General features: G+C 42.9%; 1 protein-coding gene across 1 annotated transcript in view; it reads right to left on the bottom strand.

Annotated features, from left to right (window-relative positions):
• The window catches only part of LOC112111152 (E3 ubiquitin-protein ligase RNF38), a 196,626-nt gene extending 171,025 nt beyond the window's left edge, over positions 1-25,601 (bottom strand). The window contains exon 1 of the mRNA XM_026646353.2: positions 25,386-25,601. Within this exon, the coding sequence (XP_026502138.1) occupies positions 25,386-25,518 (133 nt within the window). The 5' untranslated portion in view covers positions 25,519-25,601. The remainder of the gene's footprint in view (positions 1-25,385) is intronic.
• Positions 25,602-26,042: the final 441 nt, after the last annotated feature.

The raw sequence follows: 26,042 nt of genomic DNA, 5'->3' as shown, positions 1-26,042 counted from the left end.
CCCTTGAGGAACCTGGCAGTCACATGCTGGGTGAAAACCGAGCTACCCTCGAGTGTCGGACAGAAGTCCGAAATAGCAGCCAAGTGGACCACGATAGATGAAAGGAACAGGCCTTGGAGCTTTAGATGCAGAAGGTAGTGCAGCATCAACTGCAGCCAGGCCTGCTTGGGCCGGATACCTTTATCCAAAGTCCAACCAGCGAACCACTTCCATTTGGCCAGGCACGTTGCTCTGGTGGAGGGCTTTCTGCTGCCCAACAGGACCTGCCGGACAGCGGCTGAGCACTCCCGCTCCTCCGCATTTAACTATGCGGTAGCCAAGCTGTCAGGTGCAGTGCCACCAGGTTCGGATACAGAAGACTGCTGTGGTTCTGGGATAGCAGGTCCGGCCTGAGGAACAGTTGTAATGGAGCAGCCACAGAGAGGTCCAGCAGAGTGCTGAACAGGTGCTGGCGTGGCCAAGCCGGTGCAATGAGGATCACCTGCGCCCTGTCCTGCTTGATTTTCATGAGGACTGTCAATCAGCGGCATCAGAGGGAAGGCGTACAACAGAGCCCCTGACCACGGGAGCAGAAAACATCCAACAGGGAGCCTCTGTCAATCCCCCAAATCGAGCAGAAAAGGTGGCATTACCTGTTCTGCCTGGGCACGAACAGGTCCGCCTGGGGAGTTCCCCACCTCTGGAAGATGAAGCTGGCCACTTCCGGATGGAGGGACCACGTGTGGCGAGACGAGGTGGTGCTGCTGAGGCGATCTGCCAAAGTGTTCCTGGCCCGGGGGAGGTGTGCAGTACAAGATGGATGCCATGTTGTACACAGAAGTTCCAGAGCCTGAGGGCTTCCTGGCAAAGGGCAGATGACCTGGCCCCGCCTTGCTAGTTGATACAGAACATAGTTGCTGTATTGTCCGTCAGGACCTGGACCACCCTGCTTTCTGTGTGAGACAGGAAGGCTTGACAGGCCAGGCAAACCACTCTGAGCTCCCTGACGTTGCTGTGTAAGGAGCGATTGTGACTCGACCAACGGCCTTGCATGCTGAGATTGCCCAGGTGGGCTCTCCACCCCAGGTCCGACACATCAGAGACGAGGATCACTGACAGGGACGGAGCCGTGAGGGGAACCCCCTCCAACGCCGATGCAGGATTCCACCACCATGTGAGTAACGACAGTACGTGGCCCGGGATCCTGACCACATGGTCCATGCTGCGTCTGTTGGGGACGTAGACCGATGCGAGCCAGGACTGTAGGGGCTTGAGGTGGAGTTGCGTGTGCCAGACCATATAAGTGCAGGCTGCCATGTGACTCAACAATTGTAGGCATGTGTGAGTGGTGGTGAGAGGGTGGGCTTCCATGCACAAGATCAGGTCCGCCATGGGTGGAAATGAGCTTCAGGGAGGAAGGTTCTGGCCTGAGCAGAGTCGAAGACTGCTCCAATGCACTCTAAGCATTGTACAGGCATTAAGGTCGATTTCTTCTAATTTATCAACAGCCCCAGTTCGCGACAGATGGACCAGAGTGGAGCCATAGATGCCTGAGTCTATGGCACTGGGGGGAGAGGGGGGAGGGAGAAAAATCAATGCCTGGGAGACCGCCTAGGCGATGGTGATCTGCACCATGGTGAACTCTGGCAGGAGGCCCGATGGTACCATGGGTACAGGGATCAGCGTCGCAACTCAGGTGTCCCGTGCCTTGCAGGGGGAGACCTTGGCGACAGGGACCCCCTAACTGGGGACCATGGCTGCGGTGCCAGGGTATGAGGCCACGGTGATAGGGACTGACACCTACAGTCTGGGGATCAGGGACGCTCTGTTGCTTTAGGGGACGGTCCCATAACCGCCTTGCCTGTAGATGCCGGGGCCTTGACCGGGTCCGTCGCCTGACTTGGCGCCTGCGGTGTTGGTCAGCCTGCTTGCCCTTTGGCCGCTGGGCCCGCTTCTGGCATAATGACCCTACTAGGGGCCAGGACCCCCTGCCTCTCCCAGGAGTCGGAAGCAGGTCTCTGGCTGGACATGGGGGCCTGACCCGCAGCAGTACCCCCAATCAGCTCCGGGGCAGGCACGTGTCCTGACATGGCTCCTTTGTCCGAATCCCCCTTTTTCTGTGGTGCTGGCAGACCCATCAACTTCAACCACTTCTTAGGCACCGGGGAGGGGGAACGGTGCTGGGTGGGTTCTGGTGCCGGTGGTGCGCTGCGTGCCGATGCACCAAGCATGGAGTCTGATCAAGAGGGCTCCGAGGTAAGACGAAGCGCAGCCTCCATGAGGAGGGTCCTCAAGTGGATATCCCGCTCCTTCTGAGTTCGAGGGTGGACGTTTTTGAAGCTCCTGCACTTATCCTTTCCGTGGGACGCCCCCAAGCACTTTAAATAGGGCATCGGCCAGCTGTGCGATGAACATGGCTCAAAGCCTGGGGAACGGGGCATGCCCCGCTCGAAGGCCAAGTCCCAGCCAGGACTCTCTAAACATCTACTCTAACAATTAACTCAAAGGTCTAAGTACCGATCAACTAACAACAAAGGAGACAGAACAATGGACTGTAAGAACCACTAACGCTCTTGCGATGCAAGACAAGGCGCTCCAACCAACTGTCACAGGCGGTAAGAAGGAACTGCGAGGGCGTAGGGTCGGCAGCACTTCATATACCAGTGCATGAGCGCAGCACTCAAGAGGGCACTACAGCCGACCCTACCGATACCGCTACGGCAAACATCTCCGACAACTGTGAAGAAGGGACAGTTTTTGCAGAAAAATACGTCTACAAGTTTGGTACCAGCCTTGTTCTTCCTCCCACCCCCAAAATCTGACCGCATCTGCTCCTTTTCCACAATACTTCCTGTAAAAGCATTTGTAGGCTAGCTGCTACACAAATTTAAGTGAATAAATTAAGGATTTAATTTCTCAAAACTTAAACTCTTGCAACATAATACATGCAACATCTGGCAGAAAACTGCTGGAATTCAGATATGTGTTAAAACCAAAACGGATGCATTTACTGCTTTTGCACATTCTTACAAACATTAAAAATAAAGCAACCCATTTCTCTTCTCTTTTTCAAGAATCAGATGTACTTAGACATAACTTGTCAACCCCATAGGATACATAGGTTTGTGCAGTTCTACTGGTTCCCAGGCTGAAATGCTTGTCTGCACCTCGGTCGGTTCTGGTTTTTGAGACTGCTCTCTCTTTAGCAGGGTTACTAAAATGTTTCCAAATGCCAGCAAGAGGGGCCCCAGTCACATCTGTTTGAGCCCAGTCCAACTACTGTACTTTTTACACCGAGCTGGGGGCAATGTTACATGTGACCATTTAAAGATCTATGGACTTGGGTGACCCTTCTCAAAAGGTCTCAATAAATGCTCTCAGATGCTGAACTGAATTGCAGTTTGCCAAATAAAAAATAAAATAATAATTAAAAAAACCCCACCCAGAAATGTCTTTGGTGTACATTAAATGCCTGAGATTCTGTACTAGAAAGAGTAAAATGCTGTGTGCAGTCTGGGTCAGATAATTTTACTGTACTAAAAAATCCTCTAGACAGGAAAGATAACCCAGACTCCACCAAAACCCTTCCCCTTTAATTTAAAAAGAACCAAGGCAGACTGTAAACTAATGCTTCAAAGTAGGGACACTTCAACATGGAGGGGACCGTGTTCTCCGGGAGAACAGGGGTTTAAAAGCCAGCACCAGAGATGCTAGCAAACGGGAGTTTTGCGAGGGAGTACGTGAGGCAAATACACCTAAAAACATACTCTACACTTTGGCCAATAACCCCCTGAAAAAACAAAGAACAAAACAAAACAAAAAAAACATGCATGAGTAAAAATACTGCAGGCAGAAGTCCTGTAGCAGAGTGGGGGCTAACCAGTTTATTGCATTGAATGCAGCATGTATGATTACCTGCCCTGTGGGCAGGTGGTAGACTTATGTGTGCATTCGGTGCAAGGAATGCATGGCCCTCAGAGACCGAGTATGGGCTCTTGAGATAAGAGTGGCTGAACCAGAGGAGCAAAAAGAGACAGAGATACACCCACGAGACTTTCAGGGACACATTAGAACGGTCCCACCCCTACTCTGACAGCTGCTGTGCTACTGAGGAGCACGACAGTCTCAGGGAAGGAGGACATCAAGCTAGAGAGGAGGAAAATGATCCCATAGTTAGAACCCTCCTTCCAGATGAGGTCATAGTTTCCTCTCACACTGAGGATACCCCTGAATAATAGTCATGGGGGATTCAAATATTAGAAGCACGTATAGTTGGGTTTGTGATGACCAGGAAAACCACATGGTGCATTGCCTGCTGGGTGCAAAGGTCGCAGGCTTCAAGACATCTAGATGAACTTACATGCAGTGCTTGGGAAGAACAGACAGACAATCTTAGTACACGTAGGTACCAACAACATAGGGAAAGGTAGGAGAGAGGTCCTGGAGACCAAATTTAGGCTGCTAGGTAAGAGATTGAAGTCCACGACCTCAATGGTAGCATTCTCTAAAATTCTTCCAGTTCCACGCGCAGGGCCAGGAAGACAGGCAGAACCGCAGGGTCTCAATCCGTGGATGAGAGGATGGTGTAGGGAGGAGGGATTTAGGTTTGTTAGGAACTGGGGAAGCTTTTGGGAAAGGAGGAGTCTATACATGAAGGATGGGCTCCCTCTAAACCAAAACAGAACCAGAAAGCTAGAATGTAAAATTAGAGAGGCCAGAGAGGAGTGTTAAACTAAGGGCTGGGGGAAAGCCAACAGGTGCAGAGGAGCACACAATTCAGGCAGACATCCCTTAGGGGAGGATTTATTAAAGGCGATACTCTATATCCTAGTAAAGAGGAGAGGATAGAAGTTGATAATGTACAGGAAGGAACTGAAGAGAAAGAGTGAAACGAAAAAGAGTCCTATTTAATTACATCACATGAAGGCAGACAACTGAATATCAACCAATTTTATAGTGCTTGTATAGAAACGCAAGAAGTCTAAATACTAAGATTGGTGATCAGAGTGCCTTGCATTTAATGAAGATATTGATAAAATAGGCATCACAAAAACTTGGTGGAAGCATGAGAATGAATGGGACAGGATATTACAAAAACACACAGGAATGACAGAGTATGTCATGCTGGTGGGGGAGTGGCACGATATGTGGAAGAAAGCCTAGAGTCAAATATAGTAAAAATCTTAATACAGTTTGATCCATTTACAGAATCTCTATGGATAGTAATTCCACGCTTGAACAGAGTATAGCGGTAGGAATCTCCTAGTGACCACCTGACCAGGATGATGGTGGTGGTGGTGATTGTGACATGCCCAGGGAGATTAGAGAGGCTACAAAAACAATAATAAAGGGGGATTTCAACTATCCCCATATTGACTGGGAACATGCCACCTCAGGACGGGATGTAGAGATACAATTTCTAGACACCATAAATGGCTGCTTCTTGGAGCAGCTTGTCTTGGAACCCACAAGGGGAGAGGCAATTCTTGGTTTAGTCCTCAGTGAAGCATAGGCTCTAGTCCAAGAGGTAAACATACCTGAACCGCTAGGGAATAGAAACCATAATGGAATTACATTTAACATACTTGCAGGGGAGAAAATAACAAAGAAACCACTACAGTAACATTTAACTTCAAAAAAGGGGAACAACAGAAAAATGAGGAAGCTAGTTAAATGGAAATTAAAAGGAACAATCGCAAGAGTAAAATGCCTACAAGCTACATGGAAACTATTTAGAAATACAGTAATAGAGACTCAAATCAAATGTATACCCCAAATCAAAAAAACACAGTAAGATGACCCCAAAAATGCCACCATGGCTAAACTGCAAAGTAAAAGAGGTAGTTCGAGACAAAAAGGAATCCTTTAAAAACTAAGTCAAATCTTACTGAGGAAAATAGAAAGGCGCATAAACTCTGGCAAATCCAGTGTAAAAGTATAATTAGGCAGGCCAAAAAGGAATTTGAAAAGTAAATAGCAAAAGAGACAAAACCTAACAGCAAAAAATTAAGTACATCACAAGCTGAAAGCCTGCCAAACAATCAGTGGGGCCACTGATCAAGGTGCTAAAGGAGCACAAGGCCAATGTGGAAAAGCTAAATGAATTCTTTGCATCAGTCTTCAGAGGATGAGAGAGAGATTCCCATAACTGAGTCATTAATTTTATGTGACAAATCTGAGGAACTATACCAGGTTGAGGTGTCAGTAGAGGTGGTTTTGGAACAAACTGATAAATTAAACAGTAATAAATCACCAAGACCAGATGGTATTCACCCCAAGAGTTCTGAAGAAACTCAAATGTAAAATTGCAGAACAACTAACTGAGGTATGTAACCTATCGCTTAAATCAAACTGTACCAGATGACTGGCAGATAGCTAATGTTACGCCAATTTTTAAAAAAAGGCTCCAGAGATGATCCTGGCAATTACAGGCCAGTAAGCCTAACTTCAGTATCAGGCAAATTGGCCGAAACTACAGTAAAGGACAGAATGATCAGACATGAAGATGAACACAATAATTTGGGGAAGAGTCAAAACGGCTTTAGTAAAGGGAAATCATGCCTCATCGATCTATTAGAGTTCTTTGAGGGTGTCAACAAGCACGTAGACATGGGTAATCCAGTGGATATAGCGTACCTGGACTTTCAGAAAGCATTTGACAAGGTCCCACACCAAAAGCTCTTAAGCAAAGCAAGCCGTTATGGGATAAGAGGGAAAGTCGTTTGTAGAACAATAGCTGGTTAAAAAGATAGGAAATAAAGGGTAGAAATAAATGGTCAGTTTCCACAGTGGAAAGAGGTAAAAGCCGGATCCCCCAAGGTTCCGTACTGGGACCAGTGCTGTTCAACACATTCATAAATGATCTGGAAAAGGGAGTGAACAGTGAGGTGGCAAAGCTGGCAGACTATACAAAATTATTCAAGATAGTTAAGTCCAAAGCCAACTGCAAAGAGCTACAAAAGGTATCTCACTAAACTGGAAAAACAACAAGGAGTCAGGTGGCACCTTAAAGACTAACAGATTTAGTTGGGCATAAGCTTTCGTGAGTAAAAACCCACTTCTTCAGACAATCTTCCACCGGACAATCTGAAGAAGTGGGTTTTTTACCCACAAAAGCTTATGCCCAAATAAATCTGTTAGTCTTCAAGGTGCCATCGGACTCCTCGTTGTTTTTTTGGATACAGATTAACACAGCTACCCCTCTGATTACTAAACTGGGTGACTAGGCAACAAAAAGGCAGACGAAACTGAATGTTGATAAGTACAAAATAACACATTGGAAAACATACTACTGTATGACCCCCTCCCCCAAGATGGATAAGTAAAAATGGAAAAATTTTATGACCCGTTCATAAGCCGACCCTATAATTCAGGGGTCCGTAAACTTTGGCTCCCAGTCCAACAGGATAAGCTGCTGGCAGGCCAAGATGGTTTGTTTACCTCGAGCATCCGCAGGCACAGAGGTAAACCTAAATAAACAAAGTGTCCCGGCGCGCCAGCTGCTTACCCTGACGGGCCGGGACAGCAACTGGTGGGGAAATTTTTTGCGAGGGAGAAGCTGGGGGTCAGGGGAGTAACCCCTGTGACCACCCCCCACATGACCCCACCTCTAGCCCAGGACCCCCACACTCTCCCCATCCCATCCCTTCCCATCTTATCTGGGGAGGGCCAGGGGAGGATGTCTCTGGCCTGGCTGGAGCTGCTCCGGCAGGCTGGGCAGCGCAGCTGCAGCCTGCTCCAGCGGGCCAGACCAGGCGGCGCGGCCGCAGCTTGTTCCAGCAGGCTGGGCCGGGCGGCACGGCCGTAGTGTGCTCCAGCAGGCCAAGCAGCGCGGCCACAGCCTGCTCTGGGGGGGCGGAGCCGAGCGGCACACCTGCAGCCTGCCAGCCCCAGAGCTGCAGCTGCTTCGGAGGCTGGGGGAGAGCAGCGTGGCCAGAAGCGGAGAGATTCTGGCCCCGCCTCTTCCCTTCTGGCTGTGCTGCCTCTCCTTGCTCCCTCTGTCGGGGAGAGGGGCTGTGTCCCACCTCTCCCTCTCTATAACCGTTCATAAGCCAACCCCCGTCTCTGGTGCTTCCCTTTTTTACTAAAAAAATTCGGCTTATGAACGAGTAAATACGGTAATCCCAAGTATACATACAAAATGATGGGGTCTAAATTAGCTGTTATGACTTAAGAAAGATCTTGGAGTCATTGTGGACAGTTCTCTGAAAAAATTTGATCAATGTGCATCAGCGGTCAAATAAGCTAACAATGTTAGGAACCATTAGGAAAGGGATAGATAATAGACAGAAAATATAATGCCACTATATCAATCCGTGGTATGCCCATAGCTTGAATATTGCATGCAGTTCTGGTCGCCCCATCTCAAAAAAGATATATTAGAAATGGAAAAGATACAGAGAAGGGCAACAAAAATGATTAGGGGGTATGGCACAGCTTCCAAATGAGGAGACAGAAATGCTGGAACTGTTAAGCTTAGAAAAGAGATGGCTATTGTAGGGTATGATCGAGGTCTACAAAATCATGAATGGTGTGGCAACAGTAAATAAGGAAGTGTTATTTACCCCTTCACATAATACAAGAACCAAGAGTCACCCAATGAAATTAATAGGCAGCAGTTTTAAAACAAGAAAGAAAGTACTACTTCACACAACGCACAGTCAACCTGTGGAACTCATTGCAAGGAGATGTTATAAAGGCCAAAAGTATAACTGGGTTCAAAAAAGAACTAGATAAATTAATGGGAGAGAACCATTGATGGACCTATTAGCCAAAATGGGCAGGGATACAACCCAGGCTCTGGGTGTCTCTAAACTTCTAACTGCCAGAAGCTGGGACTGTACAACAGGGGATGGATCACTCAAAATTGTCCTGTTCTATTCCTTCCCTCTGAAGCATCTGGCACTGGCTAGTGTCAGAAGACAGGATACTGGGCTAGACAGACCACACATATGTTCTTATGTAAGTGTTCAAAAACTTGACGCAACTTTAAATGATTAGCTGATGGGGAAGCCATCTCAAATGTCATCTCTCTGTCTCTTTCTCTCAAAAAAAATGATTTATTCTAACTTTCAGTGGTGATAAAACAGCCACTATTTTTTGTGAGTTTCACAGAGAGACATGCTAGTGCTGCAGTAGCAGTTAGCTAGCTAGCATTTATCTAGAGCTCCAACAACCTCAATGGATATTGCTATAAGAATGGCCATACTGGGTCACACCAAAGGACCATCTAGCCCAGAATCCTGTCTTCCGACAGGGGCCAATGTCAGGTGCTCCAGAGGGAATGAATAGAACAGGTAATCATCAAGTGATCCATCCCCTGTCGCCAATTCCCAGCTTCTGACAAACAGAGGCTAGGGACGCCATCCCTGTCCAGCCTGGCTAATAGCCACTGATGGACCTATCCTCAACCCTGTTACAGTCTTGGCCTTCACAACATCAAAAAACACAAGCTGCTACAGTTTGAGCTACAGAGCCACTAAACTATCCCAACTAAAACATTTGGGCACGAGATCATCTGTGTTAAAATTGTGCTGCAACTCACTAAAGCAACATTTGAACACCTTTTAGAACCTTGTTATTAGCAATAGCCTAGGAAACCCCAAGCCATCTGCCTATCCCACTTCCGCACTGACATCTTGGCTGACTGCAGGGCTCAGTCAATCAGCAAGAAAGTGCTGTGCTGAATCAAGATATCACTTTGTCCTTCAACACTACGATGCACATCAAGCTGGACCACTCCAGCAGAGTGCGCTAGCATGTCCCATAGGACAGGTGAGCAGGGGAGAGGGGGAAAAGTTGAGAGGAACATATATGCATAGGAGATCAGAAGCCAGTCAACAACAAAAGAGGCGGCACAGGAGAAAAGAGTAACAATGGGTGGGGAGAATATTTTTGGGATTCACCCACCTGATTCTAAGAGAGGATGCTCAATGCTCCAGAGAAAGGAAGGAAAGCTCCAAGCACCCTAATATACTTGGAAGGAAAGTTCCTTCTTGATCCAAAACAAAGCAAACGTGAGCAAGAATCAACTACATTAAGCATCTAAGGGCCGGTCTACACTAGAAAAGTTAGATAGTTATATCAATCAGTAAAAAAAAAAAAAAAAAAAAAAATCACACCCCCAGCTGTCAGTTACAACAGTACAGACCTTACTATAGATGCAGTTATATTGGTATAGAAAGTGCCTTATACCACTATAGCTTATTCCATTTCCTGAAACTCCCAGTATAGTTCAAACAGCAAACCTTCCTAGTGCTGTCAAAGCCTAAATCACAAGTTATAACCCAAGACGCTGACAATACCAAACTGTCTTAAAAACCTCCCCCGGTTCTGCCAGTACATGCTAAACTGTAATAGTTTAAGAAGTTGTGTTTTTTCCTGTTGCTGCCTGAATAGATAGCTAAATCCTTACTCAAATGCTCCCTCTTTAAAAAAGCAATAAACCACACATAGCCACCTCTTCTCAAATTGCATAGGTTTAAGCTCTTCAGAGCATTGTAGTTAAAACAGTCTGAATTGCCCATTAGTATCTCTTCTCCAGACAATTCTCCTTAATTTGTATATCCCTATGGAAGTAAAATGCCCCAAAACTGGATGCAGTGCCCTGAAGGTGCAGCTACACCATAGCCTTGTACAATGGTATAATGATTTCCCAGGTCTTGTTTATAATACTCCTTTTGATGCAGCCCAGGATCCTAATAGATTTCTTTGCTGCAACTGGACAATGTAGTCTCCTCTTTATGTTACTATTAAACTTGAGGATTCAAGTTCCTTATATTGTCAGGAAGACTGAATAAAGCCAGAAGAGAAGGAAAACAGCAGGAGAAGTAGAGTCATGAAGAGCAGGAAAATGCCCTTATAAATGCTTCTCTTGTTAGTGCCAGACAGGAAGTGCTACATCAAAAAAAAACCCAGGACATAATTGATAGGAAAGCCTCAAATTATTTCTCTTAATGTAGAGGAATAAGAAAGTGAAGCAATGGGAAGAGTGGCAAGTGTCTTGGTATCAAAATGTTTTAAGATTACATTTGCTCCACATTAATCTGGGATTCAAACTCTCCAGAAAATTCAGCTACTTCCCTTGTTTTCACTTCTTCTTACCCCTCCACACACAGACAAAAAAAAAAAATAAAAATAAAAAAAAGGTCCAGCTTCCACACATCTAGCTATATATGGCATAATTCACACCACACACACTCCTTTTCTTTTGCAAGTCATCTTTTAGAACACACAGAGGGTTTTTTTGCAAGGGAAAAAAAGGGTATATTTTTTGTTTGAAGACAAACAGAATGCCTAATTTTTTTGTTCTGATCATTTCTTACTTCACAAATTCAGGTCTTGTCTACCTTGTTTTACTTGGAAAACTCTATGGATGACTGGATAACTAGTAGATTTATCATATCACGGATATCGCTTGAGTGAGGATTAACTGATTAAATTGCTTCCTCTCTCGAAGTTTTCTTTTTTTGTTTGCACCGATTTACCTCGAACAACTGGACAGAAATTTGGAACGTGGCAATTAGGCTCAACATCCCTGCCACTTTGATTAAGGGGTAAAAGTGCTCTGAATTTGCCTCTGAGTCCTCCAAGGGAGTCCCCCGGCAAAACCGGGAAGATGAGACATGACATTCCTGACACATCTAAGGTTAAAAAAAAAAAAAAAAAACCCCCCCCCCCCCCCCCCCACCCCACACAGACATGCTTGGGAGAAGGGAACCTTCCAGGATCTCTTTATACATCATAAAACAGAAGTGAAAAGGAAAGGGGAGGGGAGATCGCACCTGTTCCCTCCCCTACCCAACCTTCAGCACACCTCTAAATACAAACTGTGTTTAAAAAGACAAATGTGTCTTTTTTGGCCTCTCTTCAAAATAATTAATTTTGATACCAGAAACCCCACTTTAAAATAGAATCACGCTTGGCAGGTTTCTGAAGAAGTCAGAGCTTCCACCACCACTTTCAATTGCTGGAGTACACTTCTCCCTCGATATAATGCTACCCGATATAACACGAATAAGCAGTGCTCCGGGGGTGGGGGGGGGGCCTGCGCATTCTGGTGGATCAAAGCAAGTTCAATATAACGCGGTAAGATTTTTTGGCTCCCGAGGACAGCGTTATATCGAGGTAGAGGTGTATTTCAGCTACATAGTACTGGCACATCTCCACTTACATGTGGCTGATGGATGATCCCCGATGCTGAAAGTACTAGGCCCCATTCGTCCGCTATTTTAGCATTTACCTAAATTCCTTCTCTAATCCCTTGAGTTCACTATGCCAATCACTGGTTAGCAATATAAGCATCTGCAACTGCTGCTCTCTGATGTAGATTAATTTGTTCTGAATCTCCTCATTCAATAGGAGCAACCAAAACACAGGACAACCCATTTGGTCACTTTTGCTTGACGTACAAACCCCTCACTATTATTGTGATCACAAAACATAAGTAGCAGTGGTAGTAATCACTGACAGCATCTCAAAAACAGGAGTCCTGGTCGTCCTTTTGTCAAATCATAACCAGCCAGCGTATTATAAAGTTAAAAACTCAATCATAGGACACAAGATCTCCAATTAAAGTAATAGAATTTAGTGGACTGGCCATTTTTTCTCCTCTGAAACATTTTAAGTTTAGAAAAACCAAACAGATTGCCTTTCACCACACTTCTTTAGACGGTAATCAGTCATTTGGAACAGTTATGTGACCCTGCTGGAATATCGCAACCAGTCCATTTGGAGCCAGGAAGTACTTTTGCAAAATTGCAGCACAAGTAGTATTGTCCAATACCTGCTTTTGTAAGCAGTCTGTGTTCTATACTTTGTGCTTTCTCACATTCCTGCCCCAAACACTCCACTGTAATTGAATCTCTAGCCATAGCCATCAATTCAAAACAAATATCAGGAATTCAGATAGGAAGTCACAGACAAGAGATTGACTTACTTATCTGAATGCGCCTCAAGATACCATACCCTTGTTACAGGTACTTCTGAAATAACAGGAATAGTGTCTAGGAGGATTCAAAATCAGTTTATGTAGATCAGTGACTACCCCTAGAGAGAGCAAGAGAAAAGTAAATGGACTCTCACGTGCAAAAAATAAATAAATCACCATCAGCAGAATTTCAGTTGAAATGGGTGATATGATTTTCAAATACAGGAATATCCATTCTGAATAGCTAAACTCTATTTTACAAGAAGTTTAGAAAATAAATGCGGGAAGAGACTCCACATACATGCACACAACTCAGTTTAGCAAATCTCTCTCTTGCACTCAAAGGTTGAGCCCACCTATAGAAAACGAATAGTCAAGATTATTATATCTTTTTATGATTTAAAGCCTCACCACTTTTTTTTTTTTTTTTTAATTTCTCCTCCTGACCCAGCCAACCAATTACAAAAATACCCAGACAAATCATTAAGCAATTCCTGTGGATTTATTTATTTAGCTGGCAATTGGTCAGTAATCTTAAACTACAGTTATCACAGGAAAAAGGAGTCTTAGCATTCCCTACTGGAAACTCTATGCCACACCCTTAAGAATAAGGGAATGACAATCTGACTTTTATCTGTCTATTTTAGGGACTGATGTGTATTTATTTGTTGTTTGGCCTATGGTATGCCAAAATGGTATATATAATCGATGTTACTAAATTAAGATCACTATCCTCTCATACGATAAGAGAACTGCTTGCTATTACCAGCTTCAATCCTATTCCAACCACCCTGTTACAGAAGTGTCGTAGCCTCAGGAAGAATTGTAGGTAGAATCATCATCTCCCAGACACTTTCTAGGAGTGGGACTAGCTCAATCCCAGCCTGCCACAGAAAACAAGTTCTTTAAGGAAAGGGCACACAAAGATAATAAAACAATTTCAGATTATCATTTATGCAAATACAACTAAAAATACGATAGGAAAAAACACTATAAGTATCATCAGATTAGATTTCCAAAATTCTTTATTTCTGCAACTGGAAAAACAGAGGAGTGGGGGAGGGGAACCTATCAACTTTTTTTGATCTACTGAAATTCAACAAAAAGGAGTTTCCAGTTTACAAACTGTTCTACTCCACTAACATTATCTACACTTTCTGAAGCAGACTTTATTCACACAGGAGTTATCTTTGCAAATGATGGGACATCGGTGGATTAGGACATCATGAGCTCAGATTTGCTACTCAATGGACAATAAGAACATACTCCTTTGTTGGCAGCAGATTCCTAAATATGGTTGATATTCAAAGCATAGTATTACCAGGTTCAGAGTCCCTATCCTGTGCCTGGAAAAGGAGGAGTTAATAGCAACTCAGGTTCATGCAGGTGCTGCATAGAAGCAGCTGCTCCGGGAACAAAGGAATTGCCTGAGAGAAGGCTGTTCTTTGAACCCAGGACTGAGTAAAAAACTCTGAGACAAGAAACATCTGTGTGTTACATTTTTATGTTTGTTATCTGTTTTTCTGAGACCAAGAGATAAAATTCTCCCTAGGAAAGGAGATCTATCTGGCTGACCCTGCACTTTTGTGCTTTATTGCTTCATCAGCTTACACACCAATATGCTCACAATACTTTGAATTAAGGACCACAAGAGTATTATGATGGAAACCCAGAACAGTTTTGTTATATTACAAATTAATAAAGAATATTAAAAAATACATCAGAACATGAAGTGTCTTAAAAACAACCTGTAAAAACACTTTTCTTCTATTAGAAATGAACAAACTAATGGGACACCCTCCTGAATATATATCCAAGTACAGTAATACAATTTAGAAGCTTATATTTGTACTACATAGTGAGTAGTGAAAGCGTGCAAGACACAACAGACAAGAACAGGCTGGAAATTTCAAACAACATTTAGAAGTTTCAATAAAAGAGGAAAGAATTTTCCCCATTTTTGTTACTAGCTGTAATAGACATCAATGAAGAACATCCAATATATATTTTTCTCGTTTATTTGTAAATTGATACTTCAGCTTATAGGATACTGTTCAGCAACCGTCTTCACAAATATAAACGTTACTGTCACACAGTCTTGATAGTTTTGACACACTATTCTCTTAATCGGTTAAGAGTTTTTTCTCTCCCCTAAAAAATAAAGCATTAAGAATTTCGGAAAGTCCTGAAATGCCCTAATCCATAGGCATAATTTAAAGAGAATGATAGTATCTGCCATACTTGTTTTCCTATCAATTTTGTAAACACGTCTTTAAATATAAAATCAAAACCTTGCTTGAAATATAAATATACATGTATTAAAAATACACACACGCAGTTTCTGCGCCACAAAGAATCCATATGCTCCCATGGCTTATGAGCCAAAAAGTGCAGCATTTTACTACAAAACCTGCCTCCAAATTCCATGCACAAGCCATTTCCTCCTGCTTGGCTTTCTGCCATACCAACTTATAAGAGAAAAAAAGTGGTCCCACGCAAGAGCTCCACCAGAATATCTGCAAACTCCAAAAAGGCGACATAGTCTGATTATGTAAGGAAGAAGCTAAAAGTACAACACATGCTACCGCAGGGGAAAAGAAAGTATAGCTCTAATCTTGCAAACATTTGCACAGATTCTTAGCCAAATCAATGGGACCACTCCCATGCATAAAGTACATTAATAAATGTCTTTATAGAATCAGGGCCTAAGCTACTACAGAAAACAGAGTAAATTTATGCTCTGAACAGCAGTAACTTGCTATTGGCAAAATACATACACACCTCAGGCGACATTCATATACACAGGGCAAGCTGTAAACCGTGGTGAGGGAGCAGTACTTCACCTAGAACTGCCAGAGCACTGGAATAGTTTGCTGCACCTTGCTCCGTGTTGTGGTCACTTACTACAAATTTTGCCACACATGTAGTAATGAAGTGCTCCATATTTTTCCCAGCACAGAATCTGCAATTCTGTCTTTTCAATGAGTGTTACTGGACACAAAACCCCTACCAATTACATAGCCACTCTCCCTCCACACCTGGATGGCATGGTACATAACACACACAATCTTAGGCGATTCCTTTAAAACAGGAGTTCTCAAACTGGGGGTCAGAACCCCTCAAGGGGTCGCGAGGTTATTATATGGGGGGTTGCGAGCTGTCAGCCTCCACCCCAAACACCACTTTGCCTCCAGCATTTATAATGGTGTTACATATATTTAGAAATGTTTTTAATTTGGGGGGGGGGGGTCACACTCAGAGGCTTGCCATGTGAAAGGGGTCACCAGTACAAGAGTTTGAGAACTACTGCTTTAAAAAAAAAAAAATGTAAAAAGAATCCTACACAGGGGATTATGTAGACCATGGGCTAGAATTGAAATTTAATAAAAGTCATGAATTTCAGAGTTAAATTCTGTCCCTTGTACATCTGCATTAAGACTGTGTACTTTAAGACATGATCATATGATAGTATTTTGTATTACGAGATATATGTATGTGCATGTGTATGTACTATTATAGTGCAATTTCTTTTAATGGTTGTAAGGTATTTATTATTTGCCGACACAGAAGTAACATTGTTCTGTTCAGTATTGTGCAATCATGCAAGGGAAGACCCTATTGCATAGGGTAGTCTATTTTTTGTCAAGATCCAAATTTCTTAGTCAAGGAACAGTCAAGGTCCAAACTCCAGAGAAAGTAATAAAAATCCCAACAATAGTAAGTAAATAAAAAGATTTTGGGGTCTGTTCAAAAGTGTCTGGTGGTCTCGATTTGGCCCGCAATCCACCTATTCATTCCCCCTGCCCTATTGTATCTATGCATTACAAGGAGGAGGAATGAAGATTAAGTGCAAACCTTAAAATAAGCGTACCTGACTTTTGTGCAATTAGAATCAAGCAACGTTGCATTAAAAGCTCCTTTTAGTTTGTTTTTCCCTTGGAAGTCTCCCGTGCAGCTACTGATCAAGCCCAATGGCTTAATTTACGAGAGCTGAAAGATTACAACCCTCAATAATCAACTTGCTGTTATTCTACTAAGCAAGAATCAAATCAAACACTATTATTAAGCAAGATCTGAAACATAAAAGCCTCCATTATTGGTCCATCTATGAAAGAAAGATCCCCACCGAGACTGTTGCAGGTGCTCGACAGCCTGGTGAACATGGGTTATCTTCGCTTGGATGCAGAAGGAGAAGTTAGCGAGATGTTTTGAAGTGTTATGCCACAAGTATGCTGATGACACACATCCCTTTTCATTGGGCCAAAACCGAAGCCACGAGTGAACCTTGGATGAGAGCGAGCAGGCTCAAGATCAACCCAAATAAGAAAAAGGCATATTGGTAGCAACTCAATTCCTTCAATGGGGGAAGTGGGGGCAGAGTATGTTTTAAGAAAGTGAACAACTAGAGCATATGTGTGTGTCAGAAGTTCAGAAAACAAAACACTCAGCATGCTCAAAACACTTCTTAAAATACCCATAACTTTGCTATTTCAAAACCACTTCCCTATCCTTCCTCCAAACAGAACAGAGAGCATGTATTTTTTCATTTTACATTACATGTCAAATAAGTGCTAAAAGAAAGCTATATTGTTATCAGAGCACAAAAAGACCAACCGATACTTCTCACGAGTTGAAAAAATGTTTTTCCATGTTCAGGTAGCTCAAACAACCAAATGGATATGTATTATGCTTTGTGCACACAAGACAGAAAGAGTACTTCAGAACAAGCATGAGAGATTTCAACCAAAAGGCATCTATAGAGCAAATAAAAAGCAACTGAAAAATATGCACAGAATGGATGTTCCATCTCATCTCTAACTGCATCACAACAGTAAGCCACAAGCATGAAGGGAGGAAAGTATAATTTAATTACAAATTAATCAGTTGTACAAGTTAAAGACCACAAACTTTTGAAGACTAGCTCTTTAATATCTTGTATTCTCACCTGTTCCAGATAGTCCCCTCCTCCTTCTGTACTACACCTTTCAGGTTGGGCACATTTATAATTAACTGACATTTTAATCAAAACTCTCTCCACCTAAGCTTCTGATTCATATTAGAAACCAAACAAGAAACCACCTGTAATTCTCATGCTTCAGATATTTTACGAAAGAAGCTGAGGTTGCAATGGTATTAGTGGAACAAGATTTAAAACACCATCTTTCATATCAAATCATGAATTAAAAAGATTTCGTATGCATGAGGGCCTCATTTTGCCAAGATAATCTTGTGGGTGAGAAGTGGCAAGGCTAAAAATATAAAAAGGTAAGCAAAATCTTTCTAAAAATTGAACCTGTCTCCCCCCCCACCCACCCACCGGATTTATATAAATGTTCACAGACATGCTTATTAGTACTCTTGTTAAAGCGTTTCTTCCTCCCTTTGGTGACAAGACTATTTTTCACCTTACGTATGTGCAAGCAGAGCATCACCCAAAATATTTCTGCCTCTCCACCTGCCCCAAAGCACAACATACAGATAAACCAGAAAGAGTACAAAACCTTCTGATTGTTTATTTTCTAAAGGTAATATTAAACTGGAATGAATTAGCTAGACGTTCAAGCAGCACCTGCACTCTTCAGACAAACTACGTCTCAGCAACAAGACAGACATGAACACACACACACACACAGGAGCACCAGAATTTCAAACGTATTAAATTGCATACAGGGAAAAGTTCCATAATATAAACTAAACTAAAGAATGTAACCATGACTATCCAATCGTAAAGGGGGTACTGAATAATTATGGACAGCTGAATTTAGTCATTCAATAATCGAGGCATTTTTCAGTGTTGCTATTAGACATTGGGGAGGCCTGAGCCTCTTTCAGATACTTTTGTTTCATTGAGGCTGTGCTGTATTTCATTAAGTGACTTGTAATTGATAATTTTGTATTTTTCAACTTATTTGGAAGTACTAGTTTTTAAATCAAAAAGGAGAGAGTCTTTTAATAAATGCTAACTATAAGACATTAGGCCTGATTCTCCTTTCACTTACACAGTGGTAAAGCAGACGTAACTCCACTGAAGTCTATGTAGTTACACTAGTGTAAAACAGGTGTAAGAGAAGAGTCATGCCCATTACCTTCACATGTAGCTTTGCAATAGTTCCCCTGTTGACAGAAGCACCTGACCCAGTCTTTTATCAAGTGTAGCCAAGGTCCAGGGATGGGCTGTACACCAGAGGTAAGTACAGCAATCCAAATGTATTTGCGAATTCTACAGCTAACCAGTTTTCATGTTTTAGCTAAAGTAGCTAGTAATATTCAGAAGAGACTTTTTTGTACCATCCAAAATGGGCTATCAGCACACCACAGCCCTGTCCTGTACCTTGGCAAGTGTGGCATTGCACCCAAGGAACCTGTCCCTCTACTGTTTTAGAGGCTGATTCTGCAAGGTCAGTCAACTCCTACTTAAATCAATGGGAACTGAGGTCACTCAGCGCCTTGCTGGATTAGGCCTTCACTAGTTACGCAATCTAAATTGATGTTGCACAGCAAAAGATATATTTTAAAATTAAATACTTTCTCTCTTCCCCTTCCCACTATTAAATAGGAGCATGTCCTATGGGATAGAGGACAGATTTTTCTTAATTATGAAAGATCTCCCTACTCTAACCCAGCAAGTGTTACTTTCAGAGTATTCATATTCCAGTAACTGTAGCAATAGTGTGGTTTATGTCATTATGTTTGTCTGAAACCTGAAGGGGTCTCTACAGTTATTTGTCTTGCAGTTTTAAAAAGAATGCACCCTAAAATAGAGCCATCATGTTATCAGACTAACGACATAATGAGCAATAAATCTGAAAAACATAAGTTTGTCAGCAGTTGCTGTTTGCTATAGGAAAGCAGCAGTAACTAGCCCAAGCAACTGCCATCACCTCTCCTCCATACTGTACCTTTTAATCAACTTAACATGTTCCAACAAAGCAACATAGCATATCTCTGGGCCTAGTCTTCACAGAATCTTTTCCCGACTGAGTGAACATATTTATATTCACCATATATTAATAAATATTTAATTTGCTCAAGAAACTAGGAGCTAAGTGAAAAACTTATCAAGATGATCCATAGGAGAATCTTACAGGAAGATGCATATTATCTGAAAACGATCATCATAAAAAAACAAGTGTACAAATGAATGTGTACTTTTCCCAAAACAACCCCAAAATCTCTCCCCCTTTGGCTAAGGGCATTTACTTTCTTAAAAATATACTAAATGCTTAAACCCTTGAAATGGGTCATTCCATATACTGTGGTTAATTTATTTCTATTGAAAAGCTGTTTATAAGAACCAGAAATTAAGGTTTGTTTTGTTTTTTAAAAACCTACTTTCCAAGGTTTTCACTAAATAATTCAGAGAACCCAAAAGGTAAATTGTAATTGATTATCCAAGCTAGCTAATTTCTACCAAAAGACTAGGGTGCAGCATTACATGCTCTGGGTTTACAATTCTGAGCAAGTTCTCACTAAGGATTGCCATCAAACTACAATCATTTCACCTAAAATACACTAGCCTTGAATATAAAGAGGTGCAAGAACAGATTTTTATCCACCAAATCCAAGTATTGTATATGCTTCATTCATTATTACTAAGGAGATATCCTTGCATCTTGCTCTACTTAAGAGGGTCATAAAGCTGTGAAGGGACCAGTGTAACCTAAGTAAGAAGACGCACATCTCTGAGCATGTAAAATTTAAGCATGACTCTCGCCATAAAACCACTGTAACTGCTATTCAATTCAAAAATAGAACCATACGTACTGCACACAGATAACTGCTACGGGCATAAAAAAATCGCATGTGACAATCTGAAATTTATTGGGAGTTTTCAGTAGTTAAATTACTACTGTTTAGCATATACTGCATCAGGCAAAATCGCTATGAATTGCAAGAGCTTTCCACCTCACTTTCAATACAAATAGTGGCAGCACCCTTACAAGCAAGTCCATCCCCCTCACACCCTGCAGTTTTGCATATGTTTGAAAACAGGCACTGATCCTTTGATCAGCAGTTTCAATTCCTCCAGAATAAACTCTTAGCAGCTGCTTACTTATCTGCCTAAATAAGTATCTCCCACCACCCCTCATAATAATATTCTATGGTAAGGCTTTGACTGATGTGAGTCTTTGACATCATTAATTTGTAGTTTTTAGAACTATTCCATCTAAAATTGAAATATAACAAGGCTGAAAATTGCAAGCAGCGTTAATTGATTTTAGTGCAGCTACCAGGAGTCAGCCAAAAGGTAGCATTCCTAAGTAGAAACATTTCAGAGAAAAGCCACCTTTAAAATGCTTAGTCTACCACGCACTGAAAGTACGTTATTCTAATATGTTATTGTTTTTAAGGTTCCTTCCTCCCCAAATACCACAATAACAAAAATAATTTTGCAGATCGGAGCTTACAAAAAACTGAAGGTGAAAGGACTGAAATTTTCCATTAAAACCACACCTCTCTTACCAACTGACAAGCATGTCTCTAGCTGTTCTCATCTTTTTCACTTACAAGATATGCCTACAGTGACAGAGGTAACGCACTTTCCTCTAGTTCTGCCTGAAAGTGCCTCTTAAGATCAGGATCAATTTCCTGGATGAAAAGAAGAGTCAGCAGTCCAGCTCTATGTTTTCTATTCCACTACCCGTTTATTAATTTGACAATCTTGAATAAAGCCCTTTGCATCTGTTAACATGTATATTTAATGGGAAAACAAATGAGAAACAAAAAACCACATTTCACTAAACATTGGGGGGGATGGGGATGCCCAGTAATTGTCTGCGACAGATTCTGACTTGGTCTGTAAAATGTACTACGTTTCCTTAATACTGAAATCTAAATAGAAGTTCATAATATTGTTATTTCAATGTTTTGAGAACAGAGACTCGATTAAAGAGCAAACTAATTGAAAACTATTACTTTCAGTAGTGTGACTAACAGAAAAACTTTATCAACTGTAAAACAAAAAACAATTTTGGCACTGATTCTGCAAATGCTTCAGCACATGGTAGCAAAGTTAAGCAGGTGCATAAATGTTTGCAGAATTGGGGCCTTAAAGTGTATTTTTTGAAAGACTAATCTGTTTTCCACCAAAGTCTTGATCAGTAAACATAAATAGCCAGATTTTTTAAAAAAACCCAGCTTCAATTAGGCAGCTCCCTAAATAGGAACTAATCTCTTTTGAAGAATCTGGCCTTAACACAGTTCTAAGTACTATTTTTATACACAGGCCCTACAAGCTTTCCTCACTGCAACAACTCTGCAACTGTAGTTTAAGTGAGTTTCTAAGCAAAAGGTTTGGGCTAATAAATAAAACCCAACCTCTCCCCTTCTCAGAGAAGGCTAAAGAAAATGCATTCCGTCTAATTCAGTGCGGACACAGTGCTATGTAGTTACATGTTACAAGGACTATGATGAACTAAACACTTCAACGATAAGGACTGAGTTTCTTCTCTGTAATTGTGACAGGTTTCAAATCACAGGAAATATACATCTACAATTTCAAGTTTTTCATTGCTGGTTTTACTGTACAGGTTGTTGAAAGTATCAGGAAGTTAGGAGCAGCTTTAAGAAAGGAAAATTTCGGGTTTAAGTCAACAAATCCACTTAAAGTATAATCAATTTTAAAAAGAAATAGAAATAGTTTCAAGTAAAAAAGCTGCTCCCAAGACTTGCCAATTTCTGCACTTTTACAAATATGTTTTTCCCATTAAATATCATCTCTCTGATTGTATGGGCCTTTCATAGAGCAATGGGGAAAACTGACTATATACAAAGTAAAACACAAACAAATATTTTTCTGTAATCTTCAGAGTTACCTTTAGAAATAATAGGTAAAACAATCAAATAGAAGTATGATTTTAAGTTGATGTCTCTTTAGTACAAATTCCAGTAAACATAAATAAATCCAGCTATTTATAAAATACTTATATAGCTCTCATTTTAAAGTAAAACTTGTACCAGTTCTGTAAATCATTCCCCCCTCCAAACACAAAAAAAACCCATCCAACCCCAAAATATCAGCATAAATAAAAATTGTATGTTCCAAAGAGAAGACACAAAGCTTTTCCCCACTCACCAATCCCCCCAAATGCTTTCATTCTTTGCTGTTTTCCTGCACTAGTAACTTCATAAACATAAAGTAAAATTCCGATTGCCATACACAACTCTGAGAAGAGAAATCATCATAGGCCCCAATCCTGTAAACACTTACACACATGTGCAACTTTAAACACGGAGGGGTCCCACTGAAGTCAACGAGACCACTCACATGCTTTAATGTTAAGTACACGCATTTAAGTGTTTGCAGATTTAAGGCCTTAACATTTTAGCACCAAAATAAAGTTGCAGTGAGCAGCCAAAAACTGTTCCTCACTGGGGTAAAACTGTGTAGCCATTTTTAACAGGAAACAGACATGACTCTTTAAATAATAATAGTAAAAAAAAAAGTGTCAGGTGTCAAATGCCCAATATAAAGTGGTAATTAAGAAGGCAGATGGTGTTTCCAAAAGAATAAGGATGTTTTCCAATAATCCCCACATTACCAAGATATACAAGAATTTAAGAACTTACCTATTTTTAATTGGCATATTTATTAGAAATTAAGGAAAGAGGGAAAGATAGCCTAGAGTTAGCCTCCGTTTTGGATTTACACATAGACATAGTAGTTCCTCTCCCATATATTTTCAAAACTAAGCATCACTGCTAACTGATTGTCATTTTCTTCCCAAATTAAATATTGAATAAAAATCAGAATGCTATTTCTATGAAAACTGATTTCTGATGCCAAGACAAAAAGCTGTTGGACAGCAAAAATTAAAGCAATCACAAATACTCATTAAGATTAAATAAGAGTATTTGACATGTATGGTTGCTAAAAACTATATGTTATTAATACTAAGAGTTAGTTTTATTACCTAGTTGTTTCTTTCCCACAGTAGTCCATGCTAGCCACGAACAATCACACATCTCACATGGCTACCATGTGCAGTGGATACCCTACGAGTATTATCATCAAAGTTCTGTTGTTCTGTTAAAGGATTCGAAGTCTATATTTAACAAAATATTGTATGAGGGCATAGCCACAGCTGAAGCCAATGTAAAGAGAAAGTAATGTCAAATAAATTCAGACCTACTATAGCTATAGGCTAGAAAAAATGAAGACGATAATATATTATTATATTAATAACAGAAGTGCTATTTCAACTTCAGTCTCTCTACCACAATAGTATAATTTATAATTCTGCATTTGACACTAAGAAAAAAAACCCTGAAACATCTCAAATGATAGAATAATTTTAAATGCTTATATACTAACTTTTAGAATACTATCTACGTGGCAGAGGTTACCCCAATGGACTATATGCACCAAGAGAATTAAACAGCATCCTTTGGGCAGACAATTCAATCATTCCAGCATCACAAATATTGCGAGTAAATATGTAAAGAAGGAAAGGAAGTTATCTCCTCCATGCAATCTTGTAGATTCAATAGATCCACAATGATCTTGGCCAGTCTATTTCTCACTTTGATTATCATAAAAGTTTCAGTTGTACTGAAAGTTACCATGAGGCAAAACTTGAATAAAATCACAACCAGTTTATTTACTTTGTTGTATTTTTTCAAGATACTTCCTTTAAAGTCATTTTCTTAGGGACCTGAGCTTCTCTTCTCCCTGTATGTGCTGCTCCCATGTCATCCTGGGGACTTATCACCTCACAGCTTCAGTCTGTGTGACAACACTGTGAGTGTCCATGAAAATGACTGTGAACTCAGCGCTGAAGTAGTCATCAGATCACGGTTTCCCCCAGCAGAATGGGACAGGCAAAAACAAACCCCTCCAATTTATGAGGAGTGTGGGGCAGAAAAATGCCTCCACACACAGAAGTCTCTCCATTTCGCTGCACCAAACTTCCCACAAGTAAGCAGAAAGCATGTTTAATGTCTGATATTATATACACCCACCCACCACCACGCTGTACAGACAGACACATGTCATCTTCCCTGTGGGGACTGATACAGAGAGATTGCTTGGAAGAGCTAAGGCTGAACAACTCGGCAGAAGTGTTACAGATTGTGTCAACTTTGGAAAAACAAAGTGGGCTGCTACTCCTATGATCTCTTATGGCAGCCCCCGAACCACCCAACTCTTCAGTCCCCCCTAACAACCCCACCACCACCACCACCAGCTCAAGTCCCAGCAGCCTGTCCCTCGAGCACTCCTAGTACCCCCATAGCCCAGGCCCCCAGGACCGCAGGTCCCAAGCAATGTCTCCCCGACCTTTCTTTAGTTCCCCTGCACCCCACCCAGCACCCACTCCCCCTGCACCCCTTATCAATCCCCTCACATACCCTACTCCCCCCAGCTTTCCCCCTACATCCCAATCACCCCCACTCTCCCCACCCCTCACCCTTCCCCCACACCCCCACTCCCCTCAGCGCACCCTACCTTCCCCCCTCAGGCTCCCCCCGTCCCCGTTACCTGGCGCGGGGGCGGCCCGGGGGTGCCCGTGGCCGGCGGGGCTGCCTCTGCCCTGGCTGCGGGCTCCCTGCTCCGGGAGGCTCGGCCCGTGGAGGGGCGGCGGTGGCTGGAAGTGCGCGGCGGCCCCGCTCATGGCGAGGGTGAGGAAGCCGGAGCGGGACCGGGAGCGGGTGCGGGGCGGCTCCAGCAGCAGGAAGGGGGCCGGCGGGGAGGCGGCGGCGGGGGCCGGCGGCGGGGAGGGGAAGGCGGGCAGCGGCGGCGGGGAGGGGAGGAAGGGGACGGCGGGAGGAGCCGCCGCTCTGCCGCTCAGCCCGGCTGCCGGGGCCGCCTCGCCGGCCTGGGCGGGGGGATCCAGGCGCCCGGCGGCCCGCGGCTCCTCGGCGGCGGCCCCCGGCTTGGCGGGGTCCCGCTCCCGCAGCCGGGCCGGGGGGAAGAGGCGGGCGTCGGGCTGCGCCGCGCGGGGCTGCGAGCTGGCGGCGATCGGCATCGGCTCGCCCGGCCGGCGGGGCCGGGGTCTCCCCAGCGGGCGGGCGGGCGGCGAGGCCGGGGCGCGAGGGGGAGCCCGCCGGGGAAACTTACTTTGCTGGGGGGCGGGGAAAGGGCTGGAGCGGAGCCGCGCGGCGGGGAGGGACCCGGGGCAGGGGGGCCGCCCGGCTC

This window comes from Terrapene carolina, unplaced genomic scaffold (genome assembly GCF_002925995.2).
Source record: "Terrapene carolina triunguis isolate 2854851 unplaced genomic scaffold, T_m_triunguis-2.0 Scaffold35022, whole genome shotgun sequence".
NCBI classification, from domain to species: Eukaryota; Metazoa; Chordata; order Testudines; family Emydidae; genus Terrapene; species Terrapene triunguis.
This window is presented reverse-complemented; position numbering and strand designations above follow the sequence as displayed.